Source organism: Diceros bicornis, chromosome 23, assembly GCF_020826845.1.
Source record: "Diceros bicornis minor isolate mBicDic1 chromosome 23, mDicBic1.mat.cur, whole genome shotgun sequence".
In the NCBI taxonomy this organism is placed as follows: domain Eukaryota; kingdom Metazoa; phylum Chordata; class Mammalia; order Perissodactyla; family Rhinocerotidae; genus Diceros; species Diceros bicornis.
Genome location: NC_080762.1, coordinates 46,536,268 through 46,554,835, shown reverse-complemented (window position 1 = coordinate 46,554,835; position 18,568 = coordinate 46,536,268). Strand labels below are relative to the sequence as shown.

General features: G+C 46.3%; 1 protein-coding gene across 1 annotated transcript in view; it reads left to right on the top strand.

Moving 5' to 3' along the window:
* Positions 1-18,568, top strand: part of NT5E (5'-nucleotidase ecto) — a 55,150-nt gene that overhangs the window by 32,167 nt on the left and 4,415 nt on the right. Inside the window, exons 4-8 of the mRNA XM_058566684.1 lie at positions 9,469-9,666; positions 10,689-10,843; positions 12,356-12,461; positions 13,312-13,461; positions 14,821-15,021. Of these exons, the coding sequence (XP_058422667.1) occupies positions 9,469-9,666; positions 10,689-10,843; positions 12,356-12,461; positions 13,312-13,461; positions 14,821-15,021 (810 nt within the window). The remainder of the gene's footprint in view (positions 1-9,468; positions 9,667-10,688; positions 10,844-12,355; positions 12,462-13,311; positions 13,462-14,820; positions 15,022-18,568) is intronic.

The window sequence follows — 18,568 nt, the reverse complement described above, 5'->3', positions numbered from 1 at the left end:
TATACTCTAACTTCTTTGAGGCTCATACCTGCTGGCAATCCCACCCTGTCCCCTCCTTATCACTGTCGGCTAATGGCCTCCAAGCCACTCCCCAACATCACCCAGAACTGAGCGTGCCACTTCCTGTCCTCCTCTCCACTCCAGCTCCTGCTTTCATCCAGCTCCTGAGCGTCCACATGGATGGCTCATCCAATACCCAAAGTTCAGAGTCCTTTGATCTTCTCAATTCATGACTGTCACCTCCACTCCATTTCAGCAACTTCACTTCTGGGGCCACAGGCTGAGACTGTGTCATCATCCAGAATTACTCCATCTCTGAAACCCCAATATCTACCTCCCTCGTCACAGCCTCCTAGCCTTAAAGCCTTCTCATCCCTTATTCCTTTGAGAGCTGGCCTTCAACCTTATTGAACTCTCAGTCTCGTGAACTCCTCTTTCCCTGCCAGTCCAGCAGGCTTCACTTCTCTCTCCTTGTTAGCCTGGAAGTGTCCATTAGGGACTCTTGACGGAGTCTGTGGCTGACACATGGAAGGCAGGTGCCCAGAATTGTTGAATGAATATTAACAGGTGCAGCTCCTTTAAAATTAAGATTCCTTTATTTGGTCAGTTTTTTTAAATACCTAATTTTCATTGCTTCTGGATTTAGGCAGAAACGACTTCGAAATTCAAATTCTTTCATATATTAGAGAACATAAATGATTTTAATGGCTACAGAATTTCATTCTCAAAACAAATGGAGTTCACGATGTCATTGTAGATAAGACAGACTGGAAAAGGTTATTCTTCACGCTGTAGCCAGTGCCAGGTGCGCAGTGTGAAGGGATGGACCGTCCCTGCTTGACTAGAATGTGGGAGGGAGGGCAAAAGACTGTTGTTGTTTGTGATCATTGTTCATCTCTGCATTAATTTTCACTCTTGTAGTTTAGATAATCTTGCCTTTTAGAACAAGAAAACAGTCTTATTATTTTCCAAATCCACAGGACACGGAAACACTCCAACAAAGAACCATTCTCCTGGGCATCAGTAAGGAAGCTGATGCCTATGGTTTATTACGTGAGCTGAGAGAATCAGCCAAAGGGCAGAGGTGTGGCCAGTAGCTTGAAAGATGCTATCCTTGGCACAGGGACAGACTTGTTCCAGTGGTCACTCACTGGGGACCTTTCAGTCAACTTTTAGCCATACCCCAGCCTCAGCACCAGCTCCCTTCACGGAGCAAAGCCAGAGCCTTCTGGTTAGCAATCTTTGCAGCCACATAACACTGATCAGTTTTAGCTACATCTCATGAAACTGCTTTCCAAGATGAAGTGGGAGTATCCAAACTCCAAATCTAAAAAGAACAACCGTAAAATACGGTTAGGGTCACTTGGCAGGTTGAGTTGCTGATGGCCAACCATTGTGAAGTCTTGAACCCACTCCCACCACAAGGTGACATCTCTTCCTGGGGCTACAGTTCATGTTGCCTTAATTATGCTTCTTGATGGTCTTCCGAGAAGGATCTCATCTCTCCCATCCTCACTGGGAAGCAGCGTGGGGTTGTGGAAAGGGCTTTGGACTCTGACAGACCCAGTTGCCTCCTGGGGTTGGTCACTACTGGCTGTCTGACCTGAGACAAGTTACTTAATCTCTCTGGGCTTTAGCTTTTTATTTTTAAAAATGGTTACAGTAATATGACTACCTCAGAGAGTGTCATAGGGATTTAAAAAATGAGGTAATATATGAACAGAGAACTAGGCCTTAGAGAAAGTAGGTCCAAAACAAATATGTCAATTCTCTAATATTCTGCAACATGGGAAAACACATATAATATTAAATGAAAAAGGGAAGGATACAAAAAAAATTTTTTACAACTGTATAAAAATTTATTATCCACACTGTAATCACCTGAGAGTCACAAATCCTCAAGCTAATTTATGGGTCCCTCCTCCCTTTAAAAAATAAAAAGGTTCTTTATCCCACAAAATTCAGGGAACACTGAGGCTCTTCTCAAGCCCTCCTCCCAAAATCGGATAATTCCTTGGAGAATCTATATTTGTCCTGGTCCCCTTGATCCTAATTTTTACTTCTGTTGAATTCTCAGGCACCTCTGGTCTTGCCTCTTTCAAACCATTCTTTTCTATCCATGCAACAAAGACCCAGATATGGAAAACTGACCTTCCTTCTTCATCTCCCCAAACTCCATCCATACAAGGCAGTTTCCCTCCAAGTTTGCCACAGAGTCACCCCAGGGGAGCTCGCCACTGCCCAGTACAGCCTGGACCCTGGAGTGAACCCCTGTCGTCAAAGGCCTCCACCACGGCCACCCCCGGGGCACAGGGCACGTTTCACTGGTTGACTTTTCCTTCTCAGCCCACCCATCCTCCCAGTCTCCGCCCATCTTCCACTTTGAGGTTCTTTTCTTTACGCCTGTCTCCACCCGCTTCACCCAAGTACCCCTGAAACTCAGAATTTCTCCTATTTTTATATTTAAATAATTAAGCGCTGTCGGCCTGCACCCCCAACCCCCAGTCTGTGTCAGGGAGCCCATCCTCCCAGACAGGTCTGCCTCGCCTCACCTCAGAGAAGAGGAAAGGAGCGGGGACACTTCACTGACATTAGGGTGAGCCTGCTCTCCTCCTCGCCCTCTTGGACCTTTGTCCTCTCCAAGGTGTTTTACGAAACAGAAAGTGGTTTCTCCCTAAAATGTATTCTGCCACCCATTTCCCCCTCATTGCTAGCCATACATATATATTTGTTAAATTCACAGAAATTACATTGGTCATTGCCATAGGGTGGTGGGACTACAAGTAATCTTTTTCTTCGTCATTCACCAAATATTCTGTCATGCTAGTTGTACTTTTATTAAAAATTTTTTTTAAAACTCTCTAAACCTTATAAACTTAACCATTAATCCTAAACTTTGTTAAAAGCAACTTCTCCACAGACAATTTACTGGTCTAGCAGGCTTTTATTCAGTGCCTCATGCATCGGGCAGCATCCCATCTCTCAGAGAGAAAGGACCTCTGAAGAGCTGTACAGGCCAGAAAGTTTTCTAGAGCAAAGCGAGAAGGAATAAGGAGTTTACACTGGGCATTGCTGGTTGGTTAAAGCAGGCTTACTTTCCTTCTGGAGCAATGGGAAGTCTTGGAGGCGGGTCAGGTAACGAGCTGAGCAGGCAGGTGCTCACTGGCGGACCGAGGCCTGCCTTTTCTGAGAGAGCCGAGCATAGAAACATAGTTAAGTTTTGGTTGGCTGACATGGGGCTTAGCATGAGCGACTCCATCTGGGGCCTAATCTGGTTACTTTAACAACTTGAACTATTATAAATATTTTTTTTTTTTTTTTTTTGCTGAGGAAGATCCATCCCAAGCCAACATCTGTTGCCAATCTTCCTCTTTTTTTTTTTGTTCGTTTGAGGAAGATTTGCCCTGAGCTAACATCCATTGGCAATCTTCCTCGTTTTTTTTTTTTGCTTGAGGAAGATTAGCCCTGAGCTAACATCTGTGCCAATCTTTCTCTATTTTGTATGTGGGTCACTGCCACAGGGTGGCTGACGAATAGTGCAGGTCCACACCCAGGATCCCAACCCATGAACCCAGGCCGCTGAAGTGGCGTGCACCGAACTTAACCACTAAGCCACAGGCCCCTATAAATATTTTTTTCTTAATTAAAAAAAGATAAATACTCAATTTGAGAATCTGAGTTAAATACACAAATAACCAAATGTATCTTCTTACGTTTAAAGATAAGAAACCAGGAATGCAGTGCTTTCTCCCAAGCAGCCTGGCTGTGTCTCACTCAGTTCTCTTGTCCTCAGTTGATGAATTTCCCCCAGGCCTAGAAACACATACGGTTGTGAATTCATGACAGCTCCATTGCAGTTTGGAAGTGGAGCTTTGTTCTTCCATGCCAGATGATCTCCAGGGTCTCTTAGATAGTAAGTTTATTTAAATTGTGTGCTCCATGTCCATTGCTCACCAGCGAGATTGAAATGAATGATTTGTGGGAATCAGCCATGAAGAGCCCCCACTGAATACAACACACAGCATTTCCAGTGTACGTAACCACTCTGGTAATGCCTTCTCCACCTAAATGCTGATTTTCCCTAAAAATATATTAGGTTTACATCAATTTATGGTCATGTGTACCTCTTTTTAATCTCAAGAAATAAAGTTATTCTTTCTGAAAGGAGCGCTGTTAGTAAATCGGACTACAGGGCATGTTAAGGTGACAATCAACCTCTCTCTCCATCCCTTTCCTCTGGACTCTGCATTTTAATAGGCTGTAGGGATAGAACCCGAGGATGGCTGTGTGATTATGACATTTTTCTCAGTTGTTATATAAAACCCTGTTCTATAATGTAAAAAGTGAATGGGAAGTCTGGTATCTGGAAGGATCCTTAGCCATGGGGATGGCCAGATCCTGTGTGGAGAGAAGAGGGTGACGGACGGCTGGGGGTATCACTCCTTCCCCTGCTCTGTCTCCATTGAGCAGCCTCTCCTGGCCTCATAAAGATGAAGCAAGGAACTGAGGCCCAGCCCCGTGGGCCAGTGGAGATCCAGAACACTGGGCACTTGTTGGAGCTCTGAAAATGTTTATTGAGTGAGTGAATGAATGTGTGGTGAGCCTGCTCCCACCCCACAAGGCTCCCTTATTTGCCCAATCTGTCAGGACTGGATACAGGCAGACAGCCCGGATTGGATTTCATGAGGGTTTTGTACCCACTCTGGGAACTACTTGAAGATGTATAATCTCTTTTGGACCTCCCAGTCATCACTGAATGTTCAAGAACAAGAATTTGAGCAGTAAATCAAAGCATGTGCAAAACAAAGGGACACAGTCTGGATATGGAGAATACTGCGTGGCCCCTTGAGTTCCCTAAAGGAGACATGACAGCTGGTGCATCACGGTTGGGTACGGAGATGGCTGAGGGACCGTGACTTGCCTCTTTGGTCGTGAACTGCCTCTTGACTGTGCTGTGAAGCCAGGAGAGAGCTCTCTGTCCAGGCTGCTCCTGTACCAGAGGCAGGGGACATGGCAACTGGCGTGACTGCCTGGGCATGGAGGGCATCTCTGCCGGTGGTCTCCACACTGTGCCCTGATGAGGCAGGGGCTCTAAAACTGGACTCCAGCCCCAGCCCACCTCAACCTGCACTGCCTGAGCAGCCTGCTTTATGGCTCGCACTGCCCTGATTTCCTGTGTGCAAAAGATGCTCATTGCTTTAAAAAGAAAAGTTAAACCTCTTCTGGTTTAAACCACTAATCAAATCTCTTGTTTTACAAATTTAGGAAATAAATTTAGGCCCCAGGAGGTAAATGTCTCTCCTGAGGTCAGGAAACCAGACTGAAACTGAGCTAGCACCCAAACCCCATTCTCTTGACTCCCAGCTCTGGTTAGCTTTACGAGCACCACCCAGCTCATCGGTTGAGGAAATTGAATTGAGGGGAGTTGGGGGAAGGGGTGGGCACCCAGGCATTGCTCCCCTCTGCATATGGACTGCACCACAGGGAAAGCACAAAAATCCTGTCTGATCCAAGCAAACGTGCTGGCTAAACTACTTGAGCTTAGTCATTCAACAGTCATTTATCGAGTACCTTCTATGTGCTGGGCAGACCTGGAGAGACAGCAGCCTTGCTCGCACAGAACTTACAGTCTAGAAAGGGATCTTGATTTTTTTTAAGTATGCAAATAAGTCAATCATATTATATATAATTACAAAGTGTGTTATGAACGGAGAAGTACAAGATGCTGTGAGAGCACATATAGGAGGACCTAACCAAGACTGGGGCATCGTCATCAGAGATGGTCTCCTGCGGAACCGACCTCGGGCTGAGATCAGACCGACGTCCAGGCGTTCACCTGGTAACTGTTTACGGCTGATCTTTCTTGAGCGTTTTCCTGAACTGGCTCCACTTGCTGCACTAACTTCTTTAATCCTCTCAACAACCCTGTGAGGCAGGTATTGTTATTGTCTCCCTTTCACAGATGAATAAACTGAAGCTAAAAGATGTAACTGATTCGCATGTAGGCCTCTGGCTCCAGGTCTTACCCCACATTTGAAGGCTCTGGGGGTGGCTGTTGTCTCGGGATGAGAGAGGCTACGATTGCTGAGGTGCAGGGCAGATGGTATGGATGAAGCTGGCAAGAGAAGAAAGGGCCACATCATGTGGGTCTGATGGGTTAGGAGAGTCACGTCAGAACTCGTAGTGTTTTTCCTAAGGCCAGTAGGAAATATTTTAAACCAGGGAGTCCATGATCATATTTATGTTCTAGAAAGATCACTCAGGCTGCTGTGTGGAGACTGGATTAGAAAGAGGCAAAGAAGAGACGTACAGAGACCAGTTAGGAGGCAGTCGCAGTAGCCCAGGCACGAGATTGGATCACGGTGACCAAGACTGCCTGCCTGAGGACCTGTCCTGACGTAGACGGATAAAAGCAGTGTCTGGTGGAAGCGAACACTTCCAAGTAATTTAAAAGAGAGACTCAAGTCCCTTAGAAGTAATGATGTGCAATATGCTAATTACCAATTATTTTTATCCAGTCCTTTTGTAGGAAGTTGGGAAATTCTTATACTGGTTCCCATATACATTAAAATCATAGCATGGACTGCCTTAAAACATTCTATAACTCATTCAGCCAACTGAAAACCAGGTCAAAGGCCTGCTCCCTGGCACCTCTGTCACCACGTGATCCCCCCTCTCGGCCCCTTCTGGCCACTGGAGGGCAAGTGCCTAGGCCGCACTGGAACCATCACATTCCCGAGGGCCTGCACAGCCAGGGCTCCCAGGGCAGGACCCGTTAGGTTTCCGGAGGCACCGGCACTGCGTTAGGAAATGCCCCGTTCACCAACTCTAAATGTGAGCCCACAGCTCCACGGCTTCTCCAGGTTTGGTTCCCAGATTATTTGCTAGAAGGCTAGAATAGAGTTCTGGTGAATAATTGCTCTCTCGCCAAGATGACAAGTTGGGTTTCTAAAGACAAATGTGTGGCTCCGCGTGGAGAGAATATTTTGGGCATGAGCATCTTTGGCTGAATAGATGGAATTTGGTGTGGAAAATGTGAAGCCTGGATTGCTTTCTCTGCCAGTGGTTTCTGGGGTTGCCGAGTTGAGGGGAGCAGAGAGGACTCAGCTGTGGAGAGGTGGACATTACTCAAACTAGACCAGCTATTGCCTCAGCCACATGGGAAGCATCTTCCTTGTTCCTAAGTCCGTTTAAGATGCAGATGACACGTCTTTTGTTCTAACAGAAGGAACAGCAAGGCCTTTCAGAACTGGAGCGTGTCCCTGTCACGGGAGCTGGGGGGTGGCTCCTGTTTGTAGAGTGCAAGCTGATCTGATGTGGCATTTGACCGAATGGGTGGATTCCTGACTTTTACATTCTGTTTACAAAGTTTGGATATGTCTATGGAAGGTGGAAAAATAAAGGCTAAAAAAAGTCAGGCTTTCCTGTCTCTTGGGTTTCCAGGAAAACTGCCAGACTCCGCCTTTTCTGAAAGATTTAATACCTTTCCCTCCTGAACGGGCTGCTCTGCGCCACCTTATGGACATATTGGGAACTGCACCTCCCCAGCTTCTCCTGGCTCCTAGGAGGAACCACCTTCCCTACGTTTCGCCAGCTGAGAAGGAGGGAGGGGGCTACCACACTCCCTGGTCCCCTGAAGTAAAGACCAGTCTCCAGGCTTGCCCAAACGAGGACCAGCACAGAACGGAATGGGGATGATGAGAATATTAACCTTCCCTGCTGTTCTGCAATGCATCAGATCATCTGCGACTGTCATAGCCAACATCCGCCCGTCGCCTATGAGGCTGTACGCGGCAAATGAAGATAGGACAACGCCTGCACTGGATCTCTAGTCAGTGCTTTTGTAAAAATAAAGTTCCAAGACTTTTTTTCCCAGAGGGAGCAAGAAAATGGGAAGTTAAGGTTGGCAACAGCTCTTTCCTGCTTGTGAAGTGTTGGTGTTTGCACACTTCTGCTGTGTGGTCATGGAGCTGGAAGGGGGCTGCTCTTGGCATAGGAGCAGAGCAGAAGTGGGCTTTTCAGAACATTCACCCCAGCTTGTATTAGAAACAGCATGGGGCACAAAGGAGCAGCCCCTGGGCTTCCATTTGATTTGGGAAGTGGCCTTTGGCAACCAGCTCTTGCAGCTTCAGGAGACTAGCACATTGTGGTCTGTGGGGTAGTGGAGAGGACATAAGCTCCAGTGTCTCACAGCCCTGCTTTTCAACCCACTCTCTGGCACATACTAGCTGTGTGACCTGAGGCACACTGCCTGTGACAATCAGTCTTCTCGTCTGTAAAGTGGGGATAATAATAGGACCTGCCTCATAGGATGCTTGGAGGGTTAAACGAGATGTAGCCCAGGGCCTGGTTCTTGGCTGACTCTCATGACGGTTCATGGGAGTAGCCAGCACGTGCCGAAGTCCCTAGGCCCTTTGTAAACGTCTGATAGGAAGGACTGGTCATGAGTGTGGGGAGGGAGATGATAGAAACAGTAGTGGGTCAAGAGTATCTGCTCTACAGTCTCTGATTCAAAACAGCCCGCACTAAGTCATCATCTCTGGAGGTAAGATATGAACTGCAGTGCACCCGAAGGAGGGGAGCAGGTACAGATCTGAAGCGTGCCGAGTGGTGGGAGGCCAGGGCCCATGCTGCGTGTGGCCGGGCTGGCCACCCTCATGCAGGCGGGTGTCCAGGAGGTGGTGGTGGGTGGGCCTATCAGCCTCTGGGTGAGTGGCTCCCACACTCTCCCCAGGGGTCCCCTGTGAGACAGAAGCCAACAGGACTTGGCCAGTGTGAGGTCTGGCTGGGGCGGGTAGTGTGCGTGCTGGTCGGTCGCCAGGGTGAATGTGGCTCTTCCAAAAGGCACCTGAGAATTGAGCAGCAAAACCTGAGCACAGCACTTTGTCATTTCTGCTCATCTTCCATTAAAGATTCTGAGCTCTGGAGTGTGTGTGTCGAGTTTCTAGAGGTTACCATCACCTCATAAGGGAAAGAAATATACATTTACTGAGTATCTACTGTGCGCCAGGCACTACACTAGGGAGTTTAGACATCTGATCCTCTCAACAGCCCTGTGCAATAGGAATTGTGACTTCGCCCATTTTACAGGTGAGGAAACTGAAGTACAGTGAAGTGAAGTGGCTTGGCCCTTCCACCTGGCTAGTGAGAGTGGACCCAGGGTCAGGACGGAGGCAGGATAATCTTAGCAGTAGTGCATCTGCGTGTCCCCCACGGCACCAGGCACAGGGCCCTGGATTTAGGAAGAGCTTAGCAAATGCCTGCTGACTTGAGAATGGAAGGATTCATGTGCCAAAAGGGCATTTGGAAATGGGCAGATGCCCAAGCGGGGCTCTGAAAGACCAGCTATGTAGAGCAGCAGCTGGCAAGTCATCAATTCAAACTCACTGTCATCTGGCCAGTGGCCAGTGGCCTGCACCCAGCCATGTACAAGGGCTGACTTGATCAGCTTCGGCTCTTTTATTTTAGGCAATCCACCTTCCAAAGAGGTGCCCGCTGGGAAATACCCATTCATAGTCATCTCCGATGATGGACGAGAGGTTCCTGTGGTCCAGGCCTATGCTTTTGGCAAATACCTAGGCTATCTGAAGGTTGAGTTTGATGGAAAAGGAAATGTCATCACTTCACATGGAAATCCCATTCTTCTCAACAGCAGCATTCCTGAAGGTACGTGAGATTCAGGGCAATGGTCTACCAATCCAAAAATTAGATGGCTGGATTCCCCCCCCCCATCTTTTTTTTTTTTTTCGGTTAATGTTTCAGGACAAGCCTATAATACTTCTGAAGAACGGAGCTTCTTCCTTGAGTTGACCCTCTTCATGCATAACATTTAAAACACATCCAAATGCCCCAAATCCCCATTTGCTTCTCCAAGTCCTGTCAGCATCAGACACTGTGTCACTGCTCCTGTGCCTTTTCAGGCTTTTCCCTGCCATGGGAAAGCCACCTCAGCTCATGTCCAGAGGGTTCATGACTGAAGCAAAGGGGTTCAAACTGGGTGGAGCAGGGCTCCATCCTGGCCCCGCCACCAGGAGCAGTGCGCCTGGGGCAAGTTGCCCAGTCTCAGTGGGCTTCAGTTTCTTCATTTATCAGAGGGAGTGTCTTTCCTACCTTTTTCTCTGGGACTCAGAGTAAAAATACATTTTTGTCATCGATTTTTATATAGTATGAACATGAACAGACGTCTACGCTTCTCTCTCACCTGCCCTTTACTGCTTACCATGGTCAGATCAGGGAAGTATGGGCAGCGAGGTCCACAGTGCCCTGGAGAGCCTGTGGTCACAACACAGACCTCTGAATAGCCAGAGGGAGGGACCACACAGGCAGAGAACCTCAGCAGGCCCTTTATGCCTGTCCTTGGGCCTTTCATCTCCCCACTACCACCACCACCAATGCTATCCCAGGTGGGCCAGAGGTACTCGTACAGATGTCATGATGTTAGGATACTCAGCATGCCTTTAAGTTAAGATCCATTCCAGGTCTTATCACCAAGAAACAGAATAGAGGTTGCTAAGGAAATTTCACAGTCAAAACCAAAATGTACACAAATATGGTGAAGAAATGTATATTCACAACAGGTAGGCTGAATGATGTTTGATTTCTTCTCCAAAATTTAGGCCAATGTGAGGTCTGCCTTAACTGCAGGCTTTTTTTCCTTTCTTTTTTTTTTTTTTTTGGCTTTCTTTTAGATCCAAGCATAAAAGCAGACATTAACCAATGGCGGATAAAATTAGAAAATTATTCTACCCAGGAATTGGGGAGAACAATTGTCTATCTGGACGGCACCACTCAATCATGCCGCTTTAAGGAGTGCAACATGGGCAACCTGATTTGTGATGCTGTGGTGAGTGGTCCTCAGCAATGCACGGCCTATGCCTAGGGAGGGAGGAAAGGGAGAAGGGGAGAGGGAGGAAGGATGCAAGGACGGACAACTTGATATAAAATTGAGGATTTTAGAAAATTAGTGCCCAGAGAAAAGCTTGGCGTGGATTCATACTGACTACCTTGGGAAGGAGCCTGAACCAGACCAGCTGACCTTCACTTTTTTGCTTAACAAGAACTAAGCCTTTATTTTAAGGTGTTCATCTTGGATGTCTGAATTTCGGGTGTTGCTTTCCTTTTGTAAGATGATCTGAATACACAAACTCTCCTACTCTGAAGATATAGACATAGTAGATGAAACACGTCTGCTTGGGCCTAACTTGGCCTGATTGTTTCACTGATGTGTCCTCTTGGATCCAGAGAACTAGGCCTTGTGTGACTGGAACCTCCTTCACAAGCGGAGAGTGACAACATGCAGTTATAATGACAATAATAAGTCCTGTGGCTCAGCAAGATCACCCATGGAAAGCACCCCTCTGTCCACCTGTCTGCAGGCAGACTGGCCCTGGCAGCCCCCCAGGAGCCATGCTGAGCCAAGGTCTCCCAGGTCAGACCCACCACTCCCATGGGCTCAAAGCCCACACCAGAGGGGCCATTTCTTTGTGCTCAGTGCCCAGTGCCTGGGATATAGGCACACTCAACAAATGTCTGTCAGGTAGATGACAACGTCCACGCTTTCCAAGGTGAGACCAATGCTGGCTCCTCAGCATCACGCAGTCAGTGCAAGAGAAGTAGCTAAAGAGAAGCTAGTATGTGAATGTTTAGAGAAACGTCTGGAAGGAAACAGTCCAGGCTGTTAGCAGTGCTTACCTCTCTGTTTAGAGGCTGGGACCAGTGTAAGAAAATTTTTGCTTTTGCACTATTTTTTTTTCAAATGAGAATGTATTCATTTTATTTCTTGTAACTAAATATATATTTTGTAAAAGAAAAGTAAGAATGAAACTGATTCTCTCCAGTTTTAGGAGGTTGTCTCTGTACCTCCAAAATTGCCAACTTGGGAACTGGCCTGGGATCCAGATGTGGAGGCCAGGGTTCTTGTTGACCTGAGGTCTGGAGTTGACAGGCTTTTGGGTCCTGCCCTGAGGTGCAAGTGTGGGCTTGCCCTGGAGGAGGCCAGTCTGCACGGAGGCCCGGTCCTGACACCACAAGAGCTGGCTGTGCTAAGGCCCACTGGCCTGAGAGTACAGTGGTCTTAGGAGAGGGGCCTCAGAGCTCCTTGCTTCTAAGGGTCTGACATAGGACTGGTCACAATATCTTACTTTTGCTTCTCAGAGCATAAAACTCATTCTGACTAATTATACTTGAGAAATCTCTGGGAACACAGGAGCAGGGGGGAGCAGCTTTATTTCCTCGGTAGAGCTAACCAGATTCCTGGAAGTGATCCTAAGGAAGAAGACTCAGCATAACTAATGTAAATTCATGCTACTGAATTCAATCTGTTTACAATTTAATCTGGGTTAATCTGTTGTTGCAGATTAACAACAACCTTAGACACTCGGATGAAGTGTCCTGGAACCATGTGTCCATGTGCATTTTAAACGGAGGTGGCATTCGGTCGCCCATTGACGAGCGGAACAATGGTATGTTTCCTGGGCTCAGCGTCCTTGGCTCAGCGTGTTCTCTCTCTGACCATGGGCAGCCTCAGCTGATCTCTACTGCCAGCCACATATCACAATGTCAGTCCCTTCAATGTGTTAACTGCCATTCACATCAGTGCCTCCCCGAAGGGCACACACACGCTGGTGTGTTCTCGTATGTATGCACACACAGGCGCAGCACCAGGGTTAGTGGAACCCAAGCTTACCTAAACATCTGACTCACAAAGCTAAACCGTTGCTGATTTATGCAAAATATTGACAGCCGCCACCTTGATATCTAGAAAGAGAAAGGCAAAATTGCCAATCTTCTGTGCTGAAAAAAACATTCCACTGGATTGAATTCTTTTGGTGCATTTATAGATATCCAGGATTATATCATATGGAAAAACAACCCAACTAGACAGATAATCAAGACATTTTTACGGTCTCCGCTGACACATTGCCAATACCAGTCAGTCTCAGTGTACGCCCAAGCTCGTCTCATCGTCAAACGGGACAGGCGGCAGGGACACACTGCCTCTCTGGTGGAACTGAGCAATGCTTAATTCAGCCTCAAGCCAGGAAATCCAGGGCAAAGCACAGGTAACTTTGAAGCCACAGCCATTTAGAAGGTCCCACCATCTTGCCCAGTGCTGGAGGGCACAGCTGAAGGGCTCGCGAATCCATTCCCTCCCTAAGTGTCAGGAACCACTTAGACACAGCTGATGCTGTCCTTATAGCCCCCAAAGGCCTCGTCTCCTGACTTCCTCCGCCAGTCCTAAGGGAAACTGGTCTTGGGGTAAGCTTGTTCTCAAGCTGTTTTCTTTCTTGCCTCATCTGTGACTACCCTCAGGCACGATTACCTGGGAGAACCTGGCTGCTGTGATGCCCTTTGGAGGCACCTTTGACCTGGTCCAACTAAAAGGCTCCACCCTAAAGAAGGCCTTTGAGCACAGTGTGCACCGCTACGGCCAGTCCACTGGAGAGTTCCTGCAGGTGGGCGGTAAGTCACCCTCCAAGATGAGGTGGGATGTCCTGCTGGTTGGCTCAGCTTCCCACTCACCAGGACCTCCCTGGCCAGGCTTGGTTGGGTTTTCCCCCACCCAACAACAGTGTATAGTCTTCCAGTGGTCAGGGACTCCCAGACCACTGAGATTAGGTCAGGGTCAAAGCCCCAAGGCCCTGGCAATGAGCAGTATTTGCCAAGTCTGACTTGGACATTAGATGGACCCTCTGCAGAAACTGGCCCTACAAACCCTAAGCAGGTCAGCTGCCTTCAGGTCTAGTTTCTGTTAAAATCTTAGTAGTTTAAACATTCAGTATTGTTTGTAAAAAAAAAAAAAAAAAAAAAAATCCCTCCTCTGTTCTAGTCATAATTGCCTGGAACCGTACAGAGGTTCAAAGGAGTGCAGTGTCCAATCAGTATTAACAAGGATGATTTCTGGGAAGGGCAGCCTGCTGCATAGATGCATTGGAACACCTGGTTCTGGTTCCACTGTGACCTGGGGCAAGTTTTCAACCTCTCTGAGTGCTGTGAGAAAACCTGCTGTGCTCATCTCACAGATTCCAGTGAAAATTGAATGAAAATAAATGCTTCACAAATTGCCAAGGACTTTGGAAATGCTTTTGTCAATAATTAATTCCACAGTCCAATGAATTAATCTCTAAATTAATATTAATAAGCTTATTTGACTCTGACACCATATTTTGGCCTCATTTTTTGACTGTGGATGATGGGCCCCACTTGATGGGCGTGATTGCTGTCTAGTCTTCCCTCTGTAGAACACCCCACTGTGGGGATGAGGGACTGCAGAAGGTGGTGGGGCCCCAGCCTGCTGCCTGTGGGTAACCCAAGCATTCTGCATTTTTCCAGGGAAGAGTGGAGGGAACAGCAGTGTGTTGATGCTCCAGCACAATGCTGGGTAGCTGTCTGTTTTGTCAAAGTCACCCAAACCCAAATTATTACCATTTAGTAGTCTTCAAAGCTTTAACAAATGTGCTGCACCTCTTCTCTATTTCTCATTTTCCAAAGCCCACAGAGCAGTGTTGCTGGACCAGCTCATTCAGGATTTTAAGAAGATGTGGCTTCTCCCTGCAGAGTCACACCTTGCCCATCCTGGGCCAGAGCCAGTTCTCCCCCCAGTGGTTCTCAGACCTCCCAGAAGGACACAAGGATAAACCTAACCAAGAAAGGGTAGTTGCAGTGTCACCTCAACTCTCTTGCTGAAATTTCACTCAAGCTCAAACTAAAAGAAAACCAAGCCTAGTGCCCCAATTCCAGATTCGGGACAACATCCCTTTCGTAGAAAACAGAAATTTCCCTTTGGATTCCAGTGAAAACATAGACTCGTTTCTTTTCTAGGAATTCATGTGGTGTATGATCTTTCCCGAAAACCCGGGGACAGAGTGGTCAAGTTAGATGTTCTTTGCACCCAGTGTAGAGTGCCCAGTTACGAGCCTCTCAGAATGGATAAGGTCTATAAGGTGATCCTCCCGAACTTCCTCGTCAATGGTGGAGACGGATTCCAGATGATAAAGGACGAAATGTTAAAACATGACTCTGGTAAGCACACGTGTCCCTTCCTCTCCCTGCCCGAAAGGAACTCAAGAGCAACAGAACTGGTCTGAGGAGGGGAGCTACTCACAATGCCAGCAGGGCAAAGCTAGAAACCAGATCCTGCTGCTAGGTTGCCAACTCCCTCCTGCTTTGTTTGCTGGAAAACAGCAGCACAGCACTGGGAACTATGTGCCCTGCCCTTCCCTAGCACACATAGCCCTCCATCCAAGCCCAGGGCAAAAACCGTTTTAAATAAAAATGTTTTAAAACTCTAGGTACATATAAATAGCTATTTAAATTGTGAAATATAAATGAGTTTTGCACTCACAGAAGAACCACACCTCTAGAACTTTAGGTTGGACATGGAAAACCATCACATTAAATCATCTAAACTTTCTTGAGGAAGCTTTTAGCGTGAATAGGTCAGGCAGGAGTGGATGGGATATGCACCCCCCCTTTCAGCACAGTGGGTTGGAGGAGCAAATCATGGGAAGAACCACACTTGACCCCAGCTGACATTTTCAGCAGGATTGAGGGTCATTATACCCCAGCCTCAAAAAAAGTGCAAGTGAGAAACACCTCATGGGCGTAAAGTCCACTAACAGAATACACTACCCCTTCCTCTTCTGCAGAGCAGAAACCAGGCTACTTACAAGACACAGGCATAGCTGCTCTGCATCTCCAGGAAGGAGCTCAGCCAGGTTCCTCCTCAGCCTTACCATAATGGACCTGCCATCTTAGCTGCTTATTCCAAGGCGGGCAGAGGGCAGAGCCAGGGCAAAGGAGGTAGCCCTTCCAGGGAAGAAAGATGCTGGCTACTTCTGTCCGTTCCACGATAGAAGATGGAAGAGCAGGCTTAAAAACGTGCCCTCTTGGGGCCAGCCTGGTGGCGTAGTGGTTAAGTTCGCGTGCTCTGCTTCAGCGGAGCAGGGTTCACATGCTCAGATCCCAGGTGCGGACCTATGCACTGCTTATCAAGCCATGCTGTGGTAGGCGTCCCACATATACAGTAGAGGAAGATGGGCACAGATGTTAGCCCAGGGCCAATCTTCCTCAGCAAAAAGATTGGCAACAGATGTTAGCTCAGGGCTAATCTTCCTCACCAAAACAAACAAAAAAAAAATGTATCCTCTTGAGCCCCACATGAGACAAAGAGGCTGATGGCTGTGTATCAGCCGAGCCCAGACTGATGGGTGTTGGAGAGAAAGAACTCACACAGAAGGCTGAGGAAGCCTCAGCCTTAGGGTTCTCAACCCTGGCTATACAGTACAATCACTTGGGGAGCATTTTTAATTAAATACCAATACCTTGGCCCCAACTTTTAAGAGATTCTAATTTAATTGGGTTGGGGCAAAGTCTCTTCCAGTGATTCTAACGTATACCCGTGGGTGAGAACCACTGCAGAGAAAAGAGTTCTTTTTTAAGTATTAGAGTGATATATATATTTTTTAATTGAGGTATAATTGACATACAACATTATGTTAGTTTCAGGTATACAGCAGAATGATTTGCTATATGTATATACTGTGAAATAATCACAATAAGTCTAGTTAACATCTGTTACCACAGTTATAAAAAAAGTTATAAAAATATAGTTATAAAAAAATTTTTTCTTGTAATGAGAACTTTTAAGATCTACTCTCTCGTAGACACTTTCAAATATGCAATCCAGTATTATTAACTGTAGTCACCATGCTGTACATTACATCCCCAGGACTTATTTATTTTATAACTGGAAGTTTGTACCTTTTGACCTCCTTCACCCATTTTGCCCACCTCCCACCCCCTACCTCCGGCAAACACCAATCTGTTCTATCTATGAGCTTGGTTTTTGTTGTTGTTTTTTAATTCCACATATAAGTGAGATCATACGGTATTCATCTTCTCTGACTTACTTCACTTAGCATAATGCTCTCGAGGTCCATCCATATTGTCGCAAATGCAAATAGCAAGATTTCATTCTTTTTTAAGGCTGAATAGTATTCCATTGCATATATATATATATATATATATATATATATATATACACACACACACACACATATATACACCATATTTTTAAAAATTATTTTATTGAGGTCACATTGGTTTATAACATTGTGTAAATTTCAGGTGTACATCATTATATTTCAGCTTCTGTACAAATTGCATCATGTTCACCACCAAAAGTCTAGTCTCCATCCATCACCATACATATGTGCTCCATTACTCCTTTAGCCTTCTCCATACCCCGTTCCCCTTCCCCTCTGGTAACCACCAATCTATCTCTCCTTATAGATGTGTTTGTTTATATCCCACATATGAGTGAAATCATACAGTATTTGTCTTTGTCTGACTTATTTCATTTAGCATAACACCCTCAAGGTCCATCCGTGTTGTCACAAGTGGCATGACAGCATCTTTTTTATGGCTGAAGAGTATTCCGCTGTATATATACGCCAGATCTTCTTTATCTATTCATCCATCGATGGACACTTAGGTTCTTTCCATATCTTGGCTTAAATAATGCTGCAATGAACATGGGGGTGCATATATCTTTCTGAATTAGTGTTTTCGTCTTCTTCGGATAAATAGCCAGATGTGGAATAGCCGGATCATATGGTAGTTCTACTTTTAATTTTTTGAGGAACCTCCATACTGTTTTCCATATTGGCTGCACCAATTTACATTCCCACCAACAATGCACAAGGGTCCCCTTTTCTCCATATCCTGCCAATACTTGCTATTCCCTGTCTTTTCAATGATAGCCCTTCTAACAGGTGTGAGGTGATACCTCATTGTGGTTTTGATTTGCATTTCCCTGATGGTTAGTGATGTGAGCATCTTTGCATTTGGCTGTTGGCCATCTGTATATCTTCTTTGGAAACACATCTATTCAGATCCTCTGCCCATTTTTTTTTTTTTGAGGAAGATTGGCCCTGAGTTAACATCTGTTGCCATTCTTCCTCTGTTTCTTTTTTTCTCCCCAAAGCTCCAGTACATAGCTGTATATCCTAGTTGTAGGTCCTTCTAGTTCTTTTATGTGGGATACCACCTCAGCATGGCTTGATGAACGGTGTGTAGGTCCATGCCCAGGATTCAAACCTACAAACTCTGGGCCGCCGAAGCTGAACGCGACAACTTAACTGCTACGCCACCGGGCCAGCCCCTGCCCATTTTTTAATTGGATTGTTGGGGAAGTTTTGCTATTGAGTTGTATGGGTTCTTTATGTATTTTGGATATTAACCCTTTATCAGATATATGATTTGTTGAGTGGTATTTTTAAAACAAAATTCTCTTGGGTCCCAGTGAGTTTGATGTAGTTATAGGCAATTAGTATTTCTTGATCAGCTCTCCTCTCTTTTGGAAACGAAGCCTCCATTGTCTCACTATCAATTATGTGAAAATGATTCTTGAGCAGGCAAGCAAAAGGAAGCCACTTTTATGTCTCAACTAATTGCTCGTGACCCAGTTCCCTAATGCCCCTGTTCTGGAGTGGTTCAAAGGCAAGGATGTCAACGGTCTTTTTCTTGAGTCATCTCAGAGCTGAGACAACTCTATTTCCCCCAATTA